The sequence below is a fragment of the Geotrypetes seraphini genome, chromosome 12, assembly GCF_902459505.1.
Source record: "Geotrypetes seraphini chromosome 12, aGeoSer1.1, whole genome shotgun sequence".
Taxonomy (NCBI): domain Eukaryota; kingdom Metazoa; phylum Chordata; class Amphibia; order Gymnophiona; family Dermophiidae; genus Geotrypetes; species Geotrypetes seraphini.
In genome coordinates, this window is record NC_047095.1 from 40,456,231 (window position 1) to 40,470,438 (window position 14,208).

The 14,208-nt window shown below is 40.4% G+C and overlaps 1 protein-coding gene across 1 annotated transcript in view; it reads left to right on the forward strand.

The window, feature by feature from the left end:
- The window catches only part of LRRIQ3 (leucine rich repeats and IQ motif containing 3), a 66,479-nt gene that overhangs the window by 26,366 nt on the left and 25,905 nt on the right, over positions 1 to 14,208 (forward strand). Inside the window, exon 5 of the mRNA XM_033915969.1 lies at positions 6,365 to 6,527. Coding sequence (XP_033771860.1) covers positions 6,365 to 6,527 — 163 coding nt within the window. The remainder of the gene's footprint in view (positions 1 to 6,364; positions 6,528 to 14,208) is intronic.

The window sequence follows — 14,208 nt, forward strand, 5'->3', positions numbered from 1 at the left end:
CCCTTAGAAGTGGTGCACCAGCAGGTGCTTAATTTACTTTGTGGTGCCCAAGAAAGAGGGGTCCTTTCGGCCCATCTTAGATTTGAAAGGGGTCAACAGGGCTCTCAGAGTTCCATCTTTTTGCATGGAGACGCTGCGGTCTGTGATTCTGGCATTGCAGCCAGGGGAGTATCTGACTTCTCTCGATCTGATGGAGGTCTACTTGCATGATATTCTCACAACCCACCCACCTCCCCTGGTTGGCTTCTCAGCTGGCTTACTAAATTGAGGGACCGCGCGCCTACGTCAGGCAGGTAGGCACTTGCACATGCACAGTGTGGGCTATTGTGAACTTTCTGAAAGTCCTAAAGTGGTGAGGCACTTTTAAAGTGTCCATACCGGGGCTCCGTCGGTGACATCACCCACATGTGAGAATAACTGCCTGCTGTCCCTGGATAACACCTGTTACGGTAAGTAAATGTGCTTTTTTGTTTTGCATTGCTGTTACATTTGTTTATATGAGCAGAACTGATTTGCTTGTCAGGGAATTCCCCGTTCCTCTCTCTCTCTTGTTTATCCTCTACAGATGTTCCTGGCTGCTTAAAGACTGACTGGAATCCAGAGGAGCATGCTCAGTGGTAAGGTGTGAGAGGGAGGGGGTAAAAGCTTCAAATGTTTGAGGCTTCCTATAAATCCCTGGCGGGAGGAGGTAAAAAACCCACAGGTCCCGGAATAAAGTGAGGATTTATAAGAAAGAAGATTAGCAAAGGTAAGAACCTAATCTTTCGTTAGTCTTGTTTACCATCCTTTTTCTAATAATTCCTAGCATTTTCTTTGTTTTTTGGGCGCCGCCAGACATTAGGCAGAAGGTTTAAGTATATTGTCTACAATGACACCCAGATCTTTCTCCTGGCCGCTGACCCCCAAGGTGGATCCAAGCATCTGGTAACTATGATTTGGGTTATTCTTCCCAATGTGCATCACTTTGCATTTGTCCACATTAAATTTAATATGCCATTTGGACACATTCACCAATTTCTTGAATTTTAAGAAATTTGTAAGTCTTGATGAAATATGAGTGGAAGTTTATCCTTTAAATCTGAAATGATTACAGAAAATGATCACAGAAAATGTTCTAATTCTATATTGCATCTGGTGCATTATCCAGAAGAAGGGATTTTGCTTTAAAAATATTCCTTTACTTCTGAAAATATGCTTGCAGGCACACTAGGTCTAAAGTAATAATGCTGTTAATATTGGTTTGCTAAAGAGTATTCATTGTAATACAAGGCTCATAAAAATAAAATGAGACCAGTGAGAGAAATATGCAGTTCTGTGGAAGTATGGAGTCTGAAGGCAGCTTCATGTAAAATAACAAAGTACTAGTAGGTGTCAAGAACTCTCCACAGATTGTTCATGGAAATCGGCAGATATTTAGCAGCCTGCATTGTATTTTCCCCTAGATGACATGATCTATTACTGGCTGTTGAATTTACTGTGTCTGAAGCTCAATCTGGCTTTAAACATTTAAGAAACAGGCTGCTGTTATCTTTAGGAAGAATATTTTTTAACGATATTCTGTGTCGATATTATGACCATAGAGGAGTAATATAAAATTTTATGGTTATATATCGGAGTTATAGCATCAGAATTTACAGTTCTATGCTTAAGACATCTGGTCCTTGAGATTATGTGGTATACGAGTATGAGAATAATTTTCTAACAGCTCAAATTATTGCAAAGTCCATGGATGCTTTCCTGCGCTCCCTCCCCCTCCGCCCAGTTGTCATACCAGTTTTCATCGTGAAAGGAAAAAGAGTTCCCTCAGAGGCTTATGCATATCAACCTAACCCCACCTCCAAGAATGACTCCGAACACAGGCGAGCAATTTTAAAATAGCCATTAGGGTGGAGTAAAAAGTTATCTACATGGATAAATGACCTATAAAAATTATCCTTTCCATATTCAGTGCGGGTTTATATTATTTTGGTGCATCATTATCATAGCTCTAATATCTTCTAAAAGGGGTTGATGCTATTTAACTGTGTAAGAGGTTTTCTACCCAGCTACTGATGACTGGGTATGATGCTGATGCTCAACAGAACTTAACCAGGGTGTGCTACTGAATATCAGTACAGAACTCCATGGCACTCTCAGGTTAGTGCTGGGGGTCTGTTCTGATATTCAGTGGCACTTTCTGGTTAGTGCCAGGGTAGGGCAGAGCTGAGCCAGTGCTGGAAATTATCTGGGCACTGCTGATACGTTTTATGTTTTATTGCATTTGATATACTGCTTTACTTTTCAGAACAAAGGTTCTGATTCTATAAACGGCGTCTAATAAGTGGGCGCCAAGGAGTGCAAGCGTCAATGACAAGTTAGGCTCCATTTATAGAATTGTGCTTAGAGGTATCTAAAGTGGTGTTAAGCATCAGTAGGCATTGAAACCTTAGGCGCACTCTATTTATGCCAGGGTTTTCTTGGCCTAAATGAGTGTGCCTGTCAAAACACACATGCCTATGTTCTAGTAGGTACCTTGGAGTAGACGTCTACTTCAGAGTGGTAGGCACCTATTATCTAATTAATTGTGATTTAATTGCAATTTGATTGTAAAACCGCTTAGATAACCTTGATAGGTGGTCTATAAAAAAAAATCCTAATAATAAATAATAAATAATTAATTGCAATTTTTAATTAACAGCACCAATTAAGGCTTTTTAAATAATTACAGTAAGTTAGGTGCTGTTCTGGGTGCCTAACTTTAAGTGTCTTTTACAGAATCTGCGCCAAAAAGCAGTATAATAAAATGTTACAAAAGAAAAGAAAAAAAAATCAAAGTAATAACTAAAATAACAAATTCAATAAAATGAAAAAGATAGTAAAAATAACAAAACAAACAGAGCCAGTGCCCTGTCTGGGCTGAAAAAATGTGTTCTAATTTGCCTGGACAGCTACCTGGACACCGGCACTGAATATCAGCTGAATTTGGATAACTTGTGGCAGCCACTGATCTATTATTGGATATTCAGCTCAGGTGTCCAGATTTGACCTAGCGCAGAATATCTGGGCCCATATCTGCATGTAATGGTCAGCGTTTCAAAAAAATACCCAAATCAGGCTCAATATTAACCCCAAAATGTTTACTGTATCTCCGTACAACAGAAGAGAGGGAATCAAAAGTGCAGTATTGTATCTCTGAAAAATCATAGAGGTCAATATTTAAAACAATTTACACGGCCAGAAATGACACCTGGCCATTTAAATCGTTTGTCTGGCCCTAACCAGACATATTCAAAACCAGCTATTTTGTGGATGGTTCAGGGGTGGAGTCGGCACAAGAAATTACTACATAAAAAAGACCACCTAAAACATAATCCTATCTAAGTGATTCATCTTATGTGGTTAAGTACAGAATATTGCACTTAACCAATCATTTTTTAACTGGCTGTTTATTAGAGTGGTTCAAACAAAATTACTTAACACATTTTGGGGTCCTTTTACTAAGGCGCGCTAGGTGTTTTAGAGCGCAATAAACGCTAATGCATCCATAGACTATAATGGATGCATTAGCGTTTAGCACGCGTTAAAATGGCTAGCAATCCTTAGTAAAATCACCCCTTTGTTTGTCCACAAGGCTAATTTTATTCCTTTATATAAAAATGAAAAACACACAAAATTTGACTTAAGCAAAGTTTAGGGGTTGCCCCACCTCGCTGGGGTTTTTTTTTTTTTTTTTTAAACTATCCCTAAACTTAACAGTATATTGTAATTCTTGTGCACTTGACAAATAATCAACGGTCTATGACATAGGAGCTGCCTTTGATGCAGAAGGAAACTTCCAGAGTCTATTGTAGGGGAAAACATTCTCCAGGGTTTCAAGGCTAAACTGGACAAGTTCCTGCTAAACTGGGACGTACACAGGTGAGGCTGGACTCATTTTAGAGCACTGGTCTTTGACTTGGGGGCCGCCACGTGAGCGGACTGCCGGGCACGATGGACCACTGGTCTGACCCAGCAGCAGCAATTCTTATGTTCTAATGCAGGGGTAGGGAACTCTGGTCCTCGAGATCCATATTCCAGTCGGGTTTTCAGGACTTCCCCAATGAATATGTATGAGATCTATTTGCATGCACTGCTTGCAATGCATATTCATTGGGGAAATCCTGAAAACCCGACTGGAATACGGCTCTCGAGGACCGGAGTTCCCTACCCCTGTTCTAATGTTTTAGTGGCTGGCCACTAGCCGAAGAACAAATTGCTACTGTTCTTCATCTTTTGTCAAAGTATCGTTGTATTTTTCAATGAGGCATATCCCTCTTTCTGCATTCTTTTGCAGTTGTTTGAAGGTCAACTCCACTCACACAGCAAGAAAACAAGTTCTGCTTTTGCTTCTGTAGGAATTCTCAATCTTCATTTTTATGTTGTCGTATCATCTTTTTTTTGAAATATCAAGCAACTGTTTGAGTTCACTTTTAAAGATTTCTTCATTCTGTCTGACACCTTCTCATTGACAAGTTCTGTGTTTCTTTAGAGACGAATACTCTTCATGTAGTTTCTTCAGCTTTCTAACACAAGAGTCTGTGAGGTTCACAATCAAAACTTTGAAACATCCAAAAACCAGCCCAAGTCAGCACTTGGACGTCCTAATAGCTGGAATGTCCAAGTGCCGATAATCGATACTGATTTTCTGGATGTCCAGGAGCATTAATAGGCTGCTGTGCATCCAGAGCTCAAAGGGCAGTGTTGGGAGGAATGTTATGGACGGACATTGGGTAGGCTTAGAACTGGATGTCCTGCAGCGATAATCAAAGGTTTCCCAGGACATCCTAGATGAAGCTTAGATGCCAATAGTTAGATCTGTTTTAGTTGCATCTAAGTGCCCCAAAGCTGCTTAAACTGACCAGATGAACACTGGAGGGATTAAGGCATGAACATGATCGAGACATTCAAGTATCTCACGGGCCGCATCGAGGTGGAAGAAGATATCTTCTTTTTCAAGGGTCCCACGGCAACAAGGGGGCATCCGTGGAAAATCAGGGGTGGGAAACTGCACGGGGACACCAGGAAATTATTTTTCACTGAAAGGGTGGTTGATCGCCGGAATAGTCTTCCACTTCAGGTGATTGAGGCCAGCAGCGTGCCTGATTTTAAGGCCAAATGGGATAGACACATGGGATCTATTCACAGAGAAAGGTAGTGGAGGGTCATTGGGGTGGGCAGATTAGATGGGCCGTGGCCCTTATCTGCCGTCTATTTCTATGTTTCTATATTTCTATCCCTCCTTACTCCTCCAGTGGTCACCAACCCAAAGATGGAGGCGAAAACAGTACATTGAGGGCTTGCCATCAGCTGATCCCCATCAGCTCAGCTCAGTTGATGGGGATTCCCCCTGCCAGGATCAGCTAACAGGCAGGGAGATTCCTCTCTTCCTCCCTCCTTCACAGGCACCGATCCCCTTCAGTACATTTCCAAACTAACCAAATTAAAAAAGAGCCGTTGAGCCCTACACCCCCTCGACATCCCCCAGACACCCCAAAATCCTTCCACATTCCCCAACATCCCTGGACCCCCCTGACATCCCCAGACCCCCCCAACATCTCCAGACCTCAAGGAAAATGCTTTATAGAATCATCCATATGCTGTTTCAGTTCTGTGGACAGAGATGAACCACTTAATCAAATCCTATTAATTGTTTTGCATGTAGGAATAAAGGTTGACATAGATGAGGTAAATCAGTGAATCGTAAACTGTGTGCCACGACAAGATTCCGGGTGGATGTCAAGGATTTAAGTACACATGAGTGTCATTTCTAGTGTCGGTGCCTCACATGAATCTTGTCTCATTTTCCCTGAGCTCGGGGCCATATCTGCAGGGCTTATGAAATGCACGGACGTCGACATGATGACATCGTGCACATGCATGCGACATCATCACATTAACGTCTGCGCATGCTCATAGGCATTCCAGACATGTCCCTGAGTTCAGGGAAGACGAGACGAGGTTTGTGTGGGGCAGGGCTGAGGGCGGAGTAGGTCAGGGTTGTGGGTGTGCCACTGAAAAACATTTGCTCTGTTAGTGTGCTGGAGCAAAAAAAAAAAAAAAAAAAAGGTTTGCAGGATACTGATGTAAATGAAAAATGACCTGTTGATTACATGAGGATGAAAGCATAGCTCTCAAAAGTTTGCATAAACAACATGGCAGCCACATTATTTTAATATGGAACATATGTTGCACTTTATTCTGATTTTGCTTTCTTTTTTTTTCTTCTTCTGATTCTGTTTTCAACAGAGATCTATATTCTATGTCAATAGCAAATCTCTCTTAAAACTGACACAGATCTTAAATTCTTATAACAAAATCTTTTTTTTTCTTTTGTTATATTTTAAAGTAAAACTCCTATAGGTGAAATTACAAAAAGAATGCTGAGCATTAACAACAAAAGGCAACAGAATTATAGCCCAAGCAAGGATTTTCTTGATAAAATATTTATAAATAATACTATAAAAACTGAACCAGATGAGGAGGATTTGAGGTCCTCATTTATGAAAAAAGTAAGTTCTAAAAAGTGTCTGTCAAAATGTTCCTGTTAATCATGGTTATAAGACAACTTAATCTACAGAAATTATTTTAAAATGACTGTAAAGTGTATTATGCTCTTCAAACTAAACATAAACAAAATATTTTTTTGTAGTTGTAAAAGATACTCTATGCAAGTTGATGACATCATCTTATGTTGCAGACTAATTGTACAGAGTTCTGAAAAAGTCTTTCCAGACATTTCTGGGGATACTTGGGTTTTCCTACACACATGCCACTCTGCAGAGCCCTCTTAGTTCAGTTGGCCTTGATTCTCTAAATCAGGGGTGTCAAAGTCCCTCCTCGAGGGCCGGAATCCAGTCGGGTTTTCTGGATTTCCCCAATGAATATGCATTGAAAGCAGTGCATGCAAATAGATCTCATGCATATTCATTGGGGAAATCCTGAAAACCCGACTGGAGTCTGGCCCTCGAGGACCGACTTTGACACCTGTGCTCTAAATGGTGCCATTGTTGGTGGCCATCTTAAAAGCAGCCGCCGATTGTGTGTCAATGATGCGACAGTGCCATTTAGAGAATTGTGCCTGCAACAAAGATAGGTGCTGGAAATGTAGGCCAGGGTTTTCAAGGCCTACATCTATGGAGCCTAACTTTGACATGAATAACGCTTACATAGGCGCTTTATAGTGCTTAACGCTATTTCTGGTGTTAACCATGCCTACAGTGGCATTAGGTGCCATAAAGCGCCCCCTGGAGGCACAATTCTGGCACTGTTTTTTAATGGGCTAATAGGTGCCTTGAAATTTCTTTTAAGAACCATTTTAAACGGTGTTTTGGACTTAACTTAGGTGTCAGTAGGGTGCCTACTGGCGCCTAAGTTAAGGTGCCATTTAGAGAATTGGGTCTTATATAACAGTGGCAGACTGTTGCAGCAGGATTTTGATAGTTTGAACCATGAATCATATTTCTATTTTTCTTTACCCTAGTAATATATTTAGATAATCTTTTCTACTATTTGTTTTAAGATCTGGAGTTTTTTCTTCACAGTTGCAAGGACACAGGTCCTCTTTTTCCCTTTTCATGAAAGGGAAATTCTAATATTTTCATTCCACATAGAAACATGGAAACATGATGGCAGATAAAGGCCAAATAGCACATCCAGTCTATCCATCCATAGCATCCACTATCTCCTCCTCTCCTTAAGAGATCCCATGTGTCTGCCCCATGCCTTCTTGAATTCAGACACAGTCTTTGGTCTCCAGCAACTCTACCAGGAGACTATTCTACACATCTACAACATTTTCTGTAAAAAAGTATTTCCTTAGATTATTCCTGAGCCTATCATCTCTTAACTTCATCCAATGCCCTCTCATTCTGGAGCTTCCTTTCAAAGAGGCTTGCCTCATGCACATTTATGCCACGTAGGTATTTAAACATCTCACAAGATCAAAAATGTAGTGACAGTAAACCCCCCAAAATTTCAAAAAATGTCACTCACCAGCAGTGGGCCACCTCTTTAAGATCCCACATTGAAATTCAAAAACAGGAGGAGAAAAATCCTTAAAAACATTTTTAGCATGCAGCAATCATTGATGATTCAAAGCTGGCATTCTTTTCTTATCATGGGCAAAAAACTCACACCCGCAGCACAATGTAAAAAGATCTTAAAAGGGGAAAACCCCACTACTGAGCATAGTATTTTTAATTCTTTTTTTATATATATATTTAAATTTTTATAATACATTTTTATAAATATGTGAAATGTAAAGTTCAAAATACAAAATCGCTGAAAAAGGAAGCAAAATACTTAGCTCTGGCGCCAGAGGACAAAACTGGAAAGGATTCACTGGTACAAACTTTTTTTTCTTTTTCCAACGACAAGCATAAATCTCTCCCAGTACACAGACAATTCAATGACAGAGCCAAAACCTCCAACAAGTACTCGTTTCACTAACACATTTGGCTTCTTCAGGGATTCTCAGAACAGCTTCCAATAGCCATACAGATTCTCCTTAAGAAGTTCTCCAAATAGATTCCAGCAGCCAAATAGTTTCACATCAATTTCAAACATCTCTATCATATCTCCCCTCTCCTGTCTTTCCTCCAAAGTATACATTTTGATATCTTTGTCTGTCCCTATATGCCTGATGATGAAGACCACCAACCATTTTAGTAGCCTTCCTCTGGACCGACTCCATCCTGTTTATATCTTTTTGAAGGTGCAGTCTCCAGAATTGTACACAATATTCTAAATGAGGTCTCACCTGAGCCTTATACAGGGCATCAACACTTATTTCCTACTGTTCATACCAATCTCAATTACTCTTTACCCTTTGTCGTCTTACACTCAACCAATTTTTGATCCAATCCATCACTTTGAGGCCCATACTGAGGGCACTCAGTTTATTTATTAGCCACCTGTGTGGAACACTATCAGAAGCTTTGCTAAAATCTAAATACACCACATCTAGTGCACTCTAGCATACTTCTAGTTTTCGCCGTCACTTTTTCAACCTGTTTGGCCACCCAAGTTCTGCTTATCTTTCATGCACAAAAGTTCTTCACTCCCTAAACTGTACCATTCCCATGACTTTGCATTTCTTAGCATTAAATTTTAGCTGCCAAATTTCAGACCATTCTTCAAGCTTTACCAGGACCTTCCTCATGTTATTCACACCATCAGGGGTGTCTACTCTATTGCAGATTTTGGTATCATCCACAAAGAGGCAAATTTTACCTGACAGCCCTTCAGCAATATCATTTACAAAAATGTTAAAAAGAACAGGTCCAAGAACTAAACCTTGAGGCACACCACTGGTAACATCCCTTTCCTCAGAGCAATCTCAATTGACCTTTACTCTCTGTCGTCTTACAATCAACCAGTTCCTGACCCATCACTTTGAGGCCCATACCGAGAGCACTCATTTTATTTATTAGACACTTGTGTGGAACACTGTCAAAGGCTTTGCTAAAATCTAAATACACCACATCTAGCTCACTCCCTCTATCCAATTCTCTGGTCACCCTGTCAAAGAAATTGATCAGATGTGTCTGATAAGACATACCTCTAATGAATCCATGTTGCCTTAGATCCTGTAATTCACTGTATTCTAGAAACCACTATTCTCTGTTTTAAAAGTGTTTCTATTAATTTACTTAAAACAGGAGTCAGACTTACTGGCCTGTAGTTCCTTACTTCTTCCTTATTTCCACCTTTGTGGAGAAGGACCACATCCAGGGCAGGATTAATTCATCGAGGGTCCTAGGTACACAAGTACACTGGGCCCCCCCTGCCCCGCCCCATCCCACCATGCGCCCAGGCGGAAACAGGAAGCTGCGTCAGAGGGAAGCTTTGGGCAAGCAGCACTGCTTGCACAATTACAGTTCCCATTGCCTTTCTTACCCGCGTTACTTGGTTGTCTTACTTTCCATCGATGGGGGGGGGGCCGCATTGCCGATCAGGGTGGGACCCGCGTTGCCAATCGATGCTGGAGGGGCCCATCACCGTTTGGAAAAAACAATGTTGATGCCCTCCTTCATATGGCCCGCCTGACCATTTCGGGGCCCTAGACACGTGCCTACTTGGCCTATTGGTTAATCCTGCCCTGACCACATTCGCTCTTCTGTTGTTCTCTGGTACTACTCCCGACTAGAGAAGCATTGAAAAGGTCAAACATTGGAGCCACCAGAATTTCCCTAAGTTCCTTCAGTACCTTTGAATGTACAGTACACCATTCAGCACCATCGCTTTCTCCACCTTTAGTTTAGCTAGCTCCTCACAAACACAGTCCTCTGAAAATTGATCAGTGTCTATCACACCTTCATCCTTGTTTGCATTTGTCTTCTGTGGTCCTGCTCCCAGCGCTTCAGCTGTGAACACAGAACAGAAATATTTGTTAAACAATTCAGCCTTATCTTTATGAGTTTCTACGTATTTTTCCCCTTCACCTTTGAGTCTTGATATTCTACTCAAAACCGTCCACTACAGAGTTCCATCTAACATCTTGTGGGAGTGTTAGCTTTGTTCCACTCAGTCTTTTCAGAGCTGCAGCAGCAAAATGATTTATCCAGCAGTTTCCCTGCAAATCTGCTCTACTGGGTGGACTGTGTCCTGGTCGTACCATACTAATGAAGTGTGGGTTTTCAATCAGATGGAAAGAAGAGTTTGTCGCATAAACAAACTGGGTAATTTTTTCCATCAATTACCTCTTTTTCTATCTGATGATTTTTATCACAAACCTATCTATGATGGTTCCTCAATGGTCAGATTTTTTCTTTCGTTTAGATGATATACTGTGGATATGTGATTTATATGATGTGACTGAAACATTATCCTTGCCAGGTAACTCTGAAACTATAGAACAGGAAGATGGTGATCTCGAAGGTAGATAGTTTTCAGAATCCTTTAGGACAGGGTTCTTCAATGCAAGGCCCAGGAGCCAATGGCAGTCCCCAGAGACCTCGGGTGGCCCCCATTGTCTTTTCTGTTTTTTTCCATTTACTCTGCTTCTCTGCTAAGCAAATTCATGTGCATATTTTATAGATTAGCACTTGGCACTTATTTGATTTCATGCAATTTTTTTGTTTGATATATCACTAAATACAAGCAAGTGTTTAAACGGTTTACACTAAAAATAAATGGCATAATAAAAATATATGTAAAAATTTTCCACAGATAACCCAGTATAAACAATGATTAAACTAAAACAATTTTCCTTAAATAAACCAACACTTATATAGACAATAATTTTTCTTTACATCAGCCAAATCCCATCACAGTATTTGATACATCTGACAAAAGATCATCAAAACAACCCAAAGTTGTTTCTATATAAACAGTTATGTGCATAACTGCCATTTATTGGTGCCTCCGATAGACGTAAGTGCTATTCTATAACATTAAGTGCCAAGTTATAAAATTGCCCTTCATCTGTTTAATATTTCAGACACTCTCCCTTGCCACTTCTAATCCACTCTACAGTAGCAGGAGGTATCAGAGTTAGCAGCAGGAAAAATGCTTCTCTCCATCTGCTTATCCCAATGTTCAGCAGAGCTCAAGTGATTTGCTTATGAAAACTAGCTAGAAGGGCCACATGTTCTAAAGTATAGGCTACAGAAAATTGTTCCCTATATCTAAACAGATTAAAAATACTTCTTTTTGTATAGAATTTATGAAAAAAATCTTCTTTTTTCTGATTCCTTTTTCAGATTGTGACTTTTATTTATTTTTTATGATTGATGATTTCTTATAAGAGCATCTCATGCATGAAAAAACAGCAACTTCACTCATAGATACAAAATAGTCAGCTAAGCTTGCCCTAGTCATATATCATAAGTTTGATAGAATAGCCAAGTTTTGTCCCTCTTTTACAAAACCACGCAAGCGTTTTCTAGTGCCACTGGTTCACTGAATGCTCTGCGCTGCTCTGACACTCATAGGAACTAAAAATGCTTGCACAGTTTTGTAAAGGGGGGGAGGGATAGGTAGAGATAATTCATTACAGATTGTTAACTGTAGGCCACAACATGATGGCTGAAACATCAATTCTACCTACCCAGATATGGCAAGACCCGGACAACTGCAACAATCCTGGTGTGAATTCTCACGTCTAAATTATTCTGTAATTCTGAAGGCTCCTTTTACAAAGGTGTGCTAAGTGTATTAGCGAGCGCTAACCACGCACTAAATGCTAACATGTGCATGCTAGTCTATGGATGTGTTAGCGAGCGTGTATATTTAGCGCGTGCTAAAACGCATAGCGCCCCTTAGTAAAACTGGGGGTGAGTCTCCTATATTCTGTAATCTTAAGTGAATGTCCCAGACCCCCCCCCCCCATGCTCCTCCCAAGGCAGCACCCCTTTTCAGTTGCGGACTAAAACATGTATGCTTACATCTTTATAGAATAGTGCCTAGCAAGATGAGCACATAAATTCATGTTCTTTCCAAATATCACCAATAATGTTAGCGGCCAATTATTGACACTAATTGCCTCATTACTCAAATTGCGTGCAGAAATTTGGTGTGTATCCAAATTTTTGCATGCAGTTTTGAGCACTATTTATAGAATTTGGGGATTAACTTAAAAATGCATGTGGGCATGTATGGAATCATTAGAGAAGCTAGATATGGTGGAGTACCAGTAAGGAATTTTTTAAAGGCAAGAAGTAAAATTTTGAATTTCAAATTCAGTAGGGAGCCAGGTTTGAAAGAAAAAAAAAATGAGGCTATCCTAGGAAATTTAGAATTTTTGTTGTTAAGTCTTTATGTTGTGCCTTAGAAGGACAGTGAAAATCTACTGTACTTGCTACTTTCTTATCCTTTATGTCCCAACTACTGTTCTCTCCCCACAAGGGAGCCTGCATCCTATTCACTAGAATAAGAGTCTGATTATCTCAGATGTCAAAGGAATTTGCCTTACAATAACCATGTATGAAGATGGATTGGTGTTATTTAAATGTTATTAATTATGCTAGGACTAGAAGTTGGAGATTGAACAGTTGGGAATAGTCCAGGTAAAGCAAATCAATATATTATAGTGAAAAGCAATTCAATCTATTATACAGTAGTGAAGAACATTGAATAATAAACACAGGAAGTTGTCCAACAGAGAGAATCTCTGTGCATATAAAGATGGTTATTAAAGAAGCTCTGTGAAAGCCCCTTTGAAAATTGTCTTCTTATCAGTGGTGAAAATGAAAGTTTTGTAGAGGGTTGTCTAAAGCAGGAACGATCATCCCTCTTTTATCTGGGAGCAAAAGAGAAAATTCCCCTCTGAAGATCCAGAAGTGAGGGAAATATGGTGGTGGTGTTGTGGGGGGGGGGGGGGGGGGGAAGGGGGGAAGCAATGACACATCACACACAGACAGACTGAGACCCCAAAAAATACCAGCTAGACCACTGTGTCTTTTCAGCTGGCTGGCTCTCTAAAACTCACTGGACAGGCTAAGCTAAGCTTAACTGATTGGGTATCTCTGCAGCCCATTTGTTCTCCCTTTCTCTCTCTTGGTACAATATGGCACAAGCTAGTTAGACATTTCTTACTTTTTTAAATTTCCCTTCAGCAGTCCCCCTTCAGCTTATTTCTCTCTCTTCTACTTTCATCAGTCTCACACCAATTTTTCCATTTCCCCTTTTAAGCTCCATTCAGTCCTGCATTAAACTCTGTCTTTTCCCTCCTCTCCAGACTGAAACAGGTTCTACTCCTGGAATTCTGTGCAAAAAGAAAAGAAAATACCACCCCTTTCCTCTTCTAGGAGGGAGAGGAGACAACTATGAAGGTGGAGAATTCTGCGTAAATTCAACATTGCACAGTATGCAGAATTCCCCCAGTAGTGAAGATCTCATGTCCCCTCTTCCCTCTCATTTTAATGTTGCATTTACAAGCTGCCACTTACTTGTTAGCCTGCTCCTTATTTTCTGCCTCTGATGTTGTCTCCGTCACTCTTCCTATCTGTTCTGTGAGCAGGTTCTGCACTTTCTGAATGGTGATCATACTCATCATGAGATCAGCCTTCAGAAGGTGCATCCTACAGAATGTAATTCCCATACATAAAGTGGTAATTCCCATACATAAAGTGTCTATGAGCACATTCATCAATCCATCTTTTCTGTAAATGGACCCACATTCTGGAACTCGCTTCCAATTCATATATGCCTCCACACTTCCTTAGAATCCTTCAAATCAGACCTAAAAAA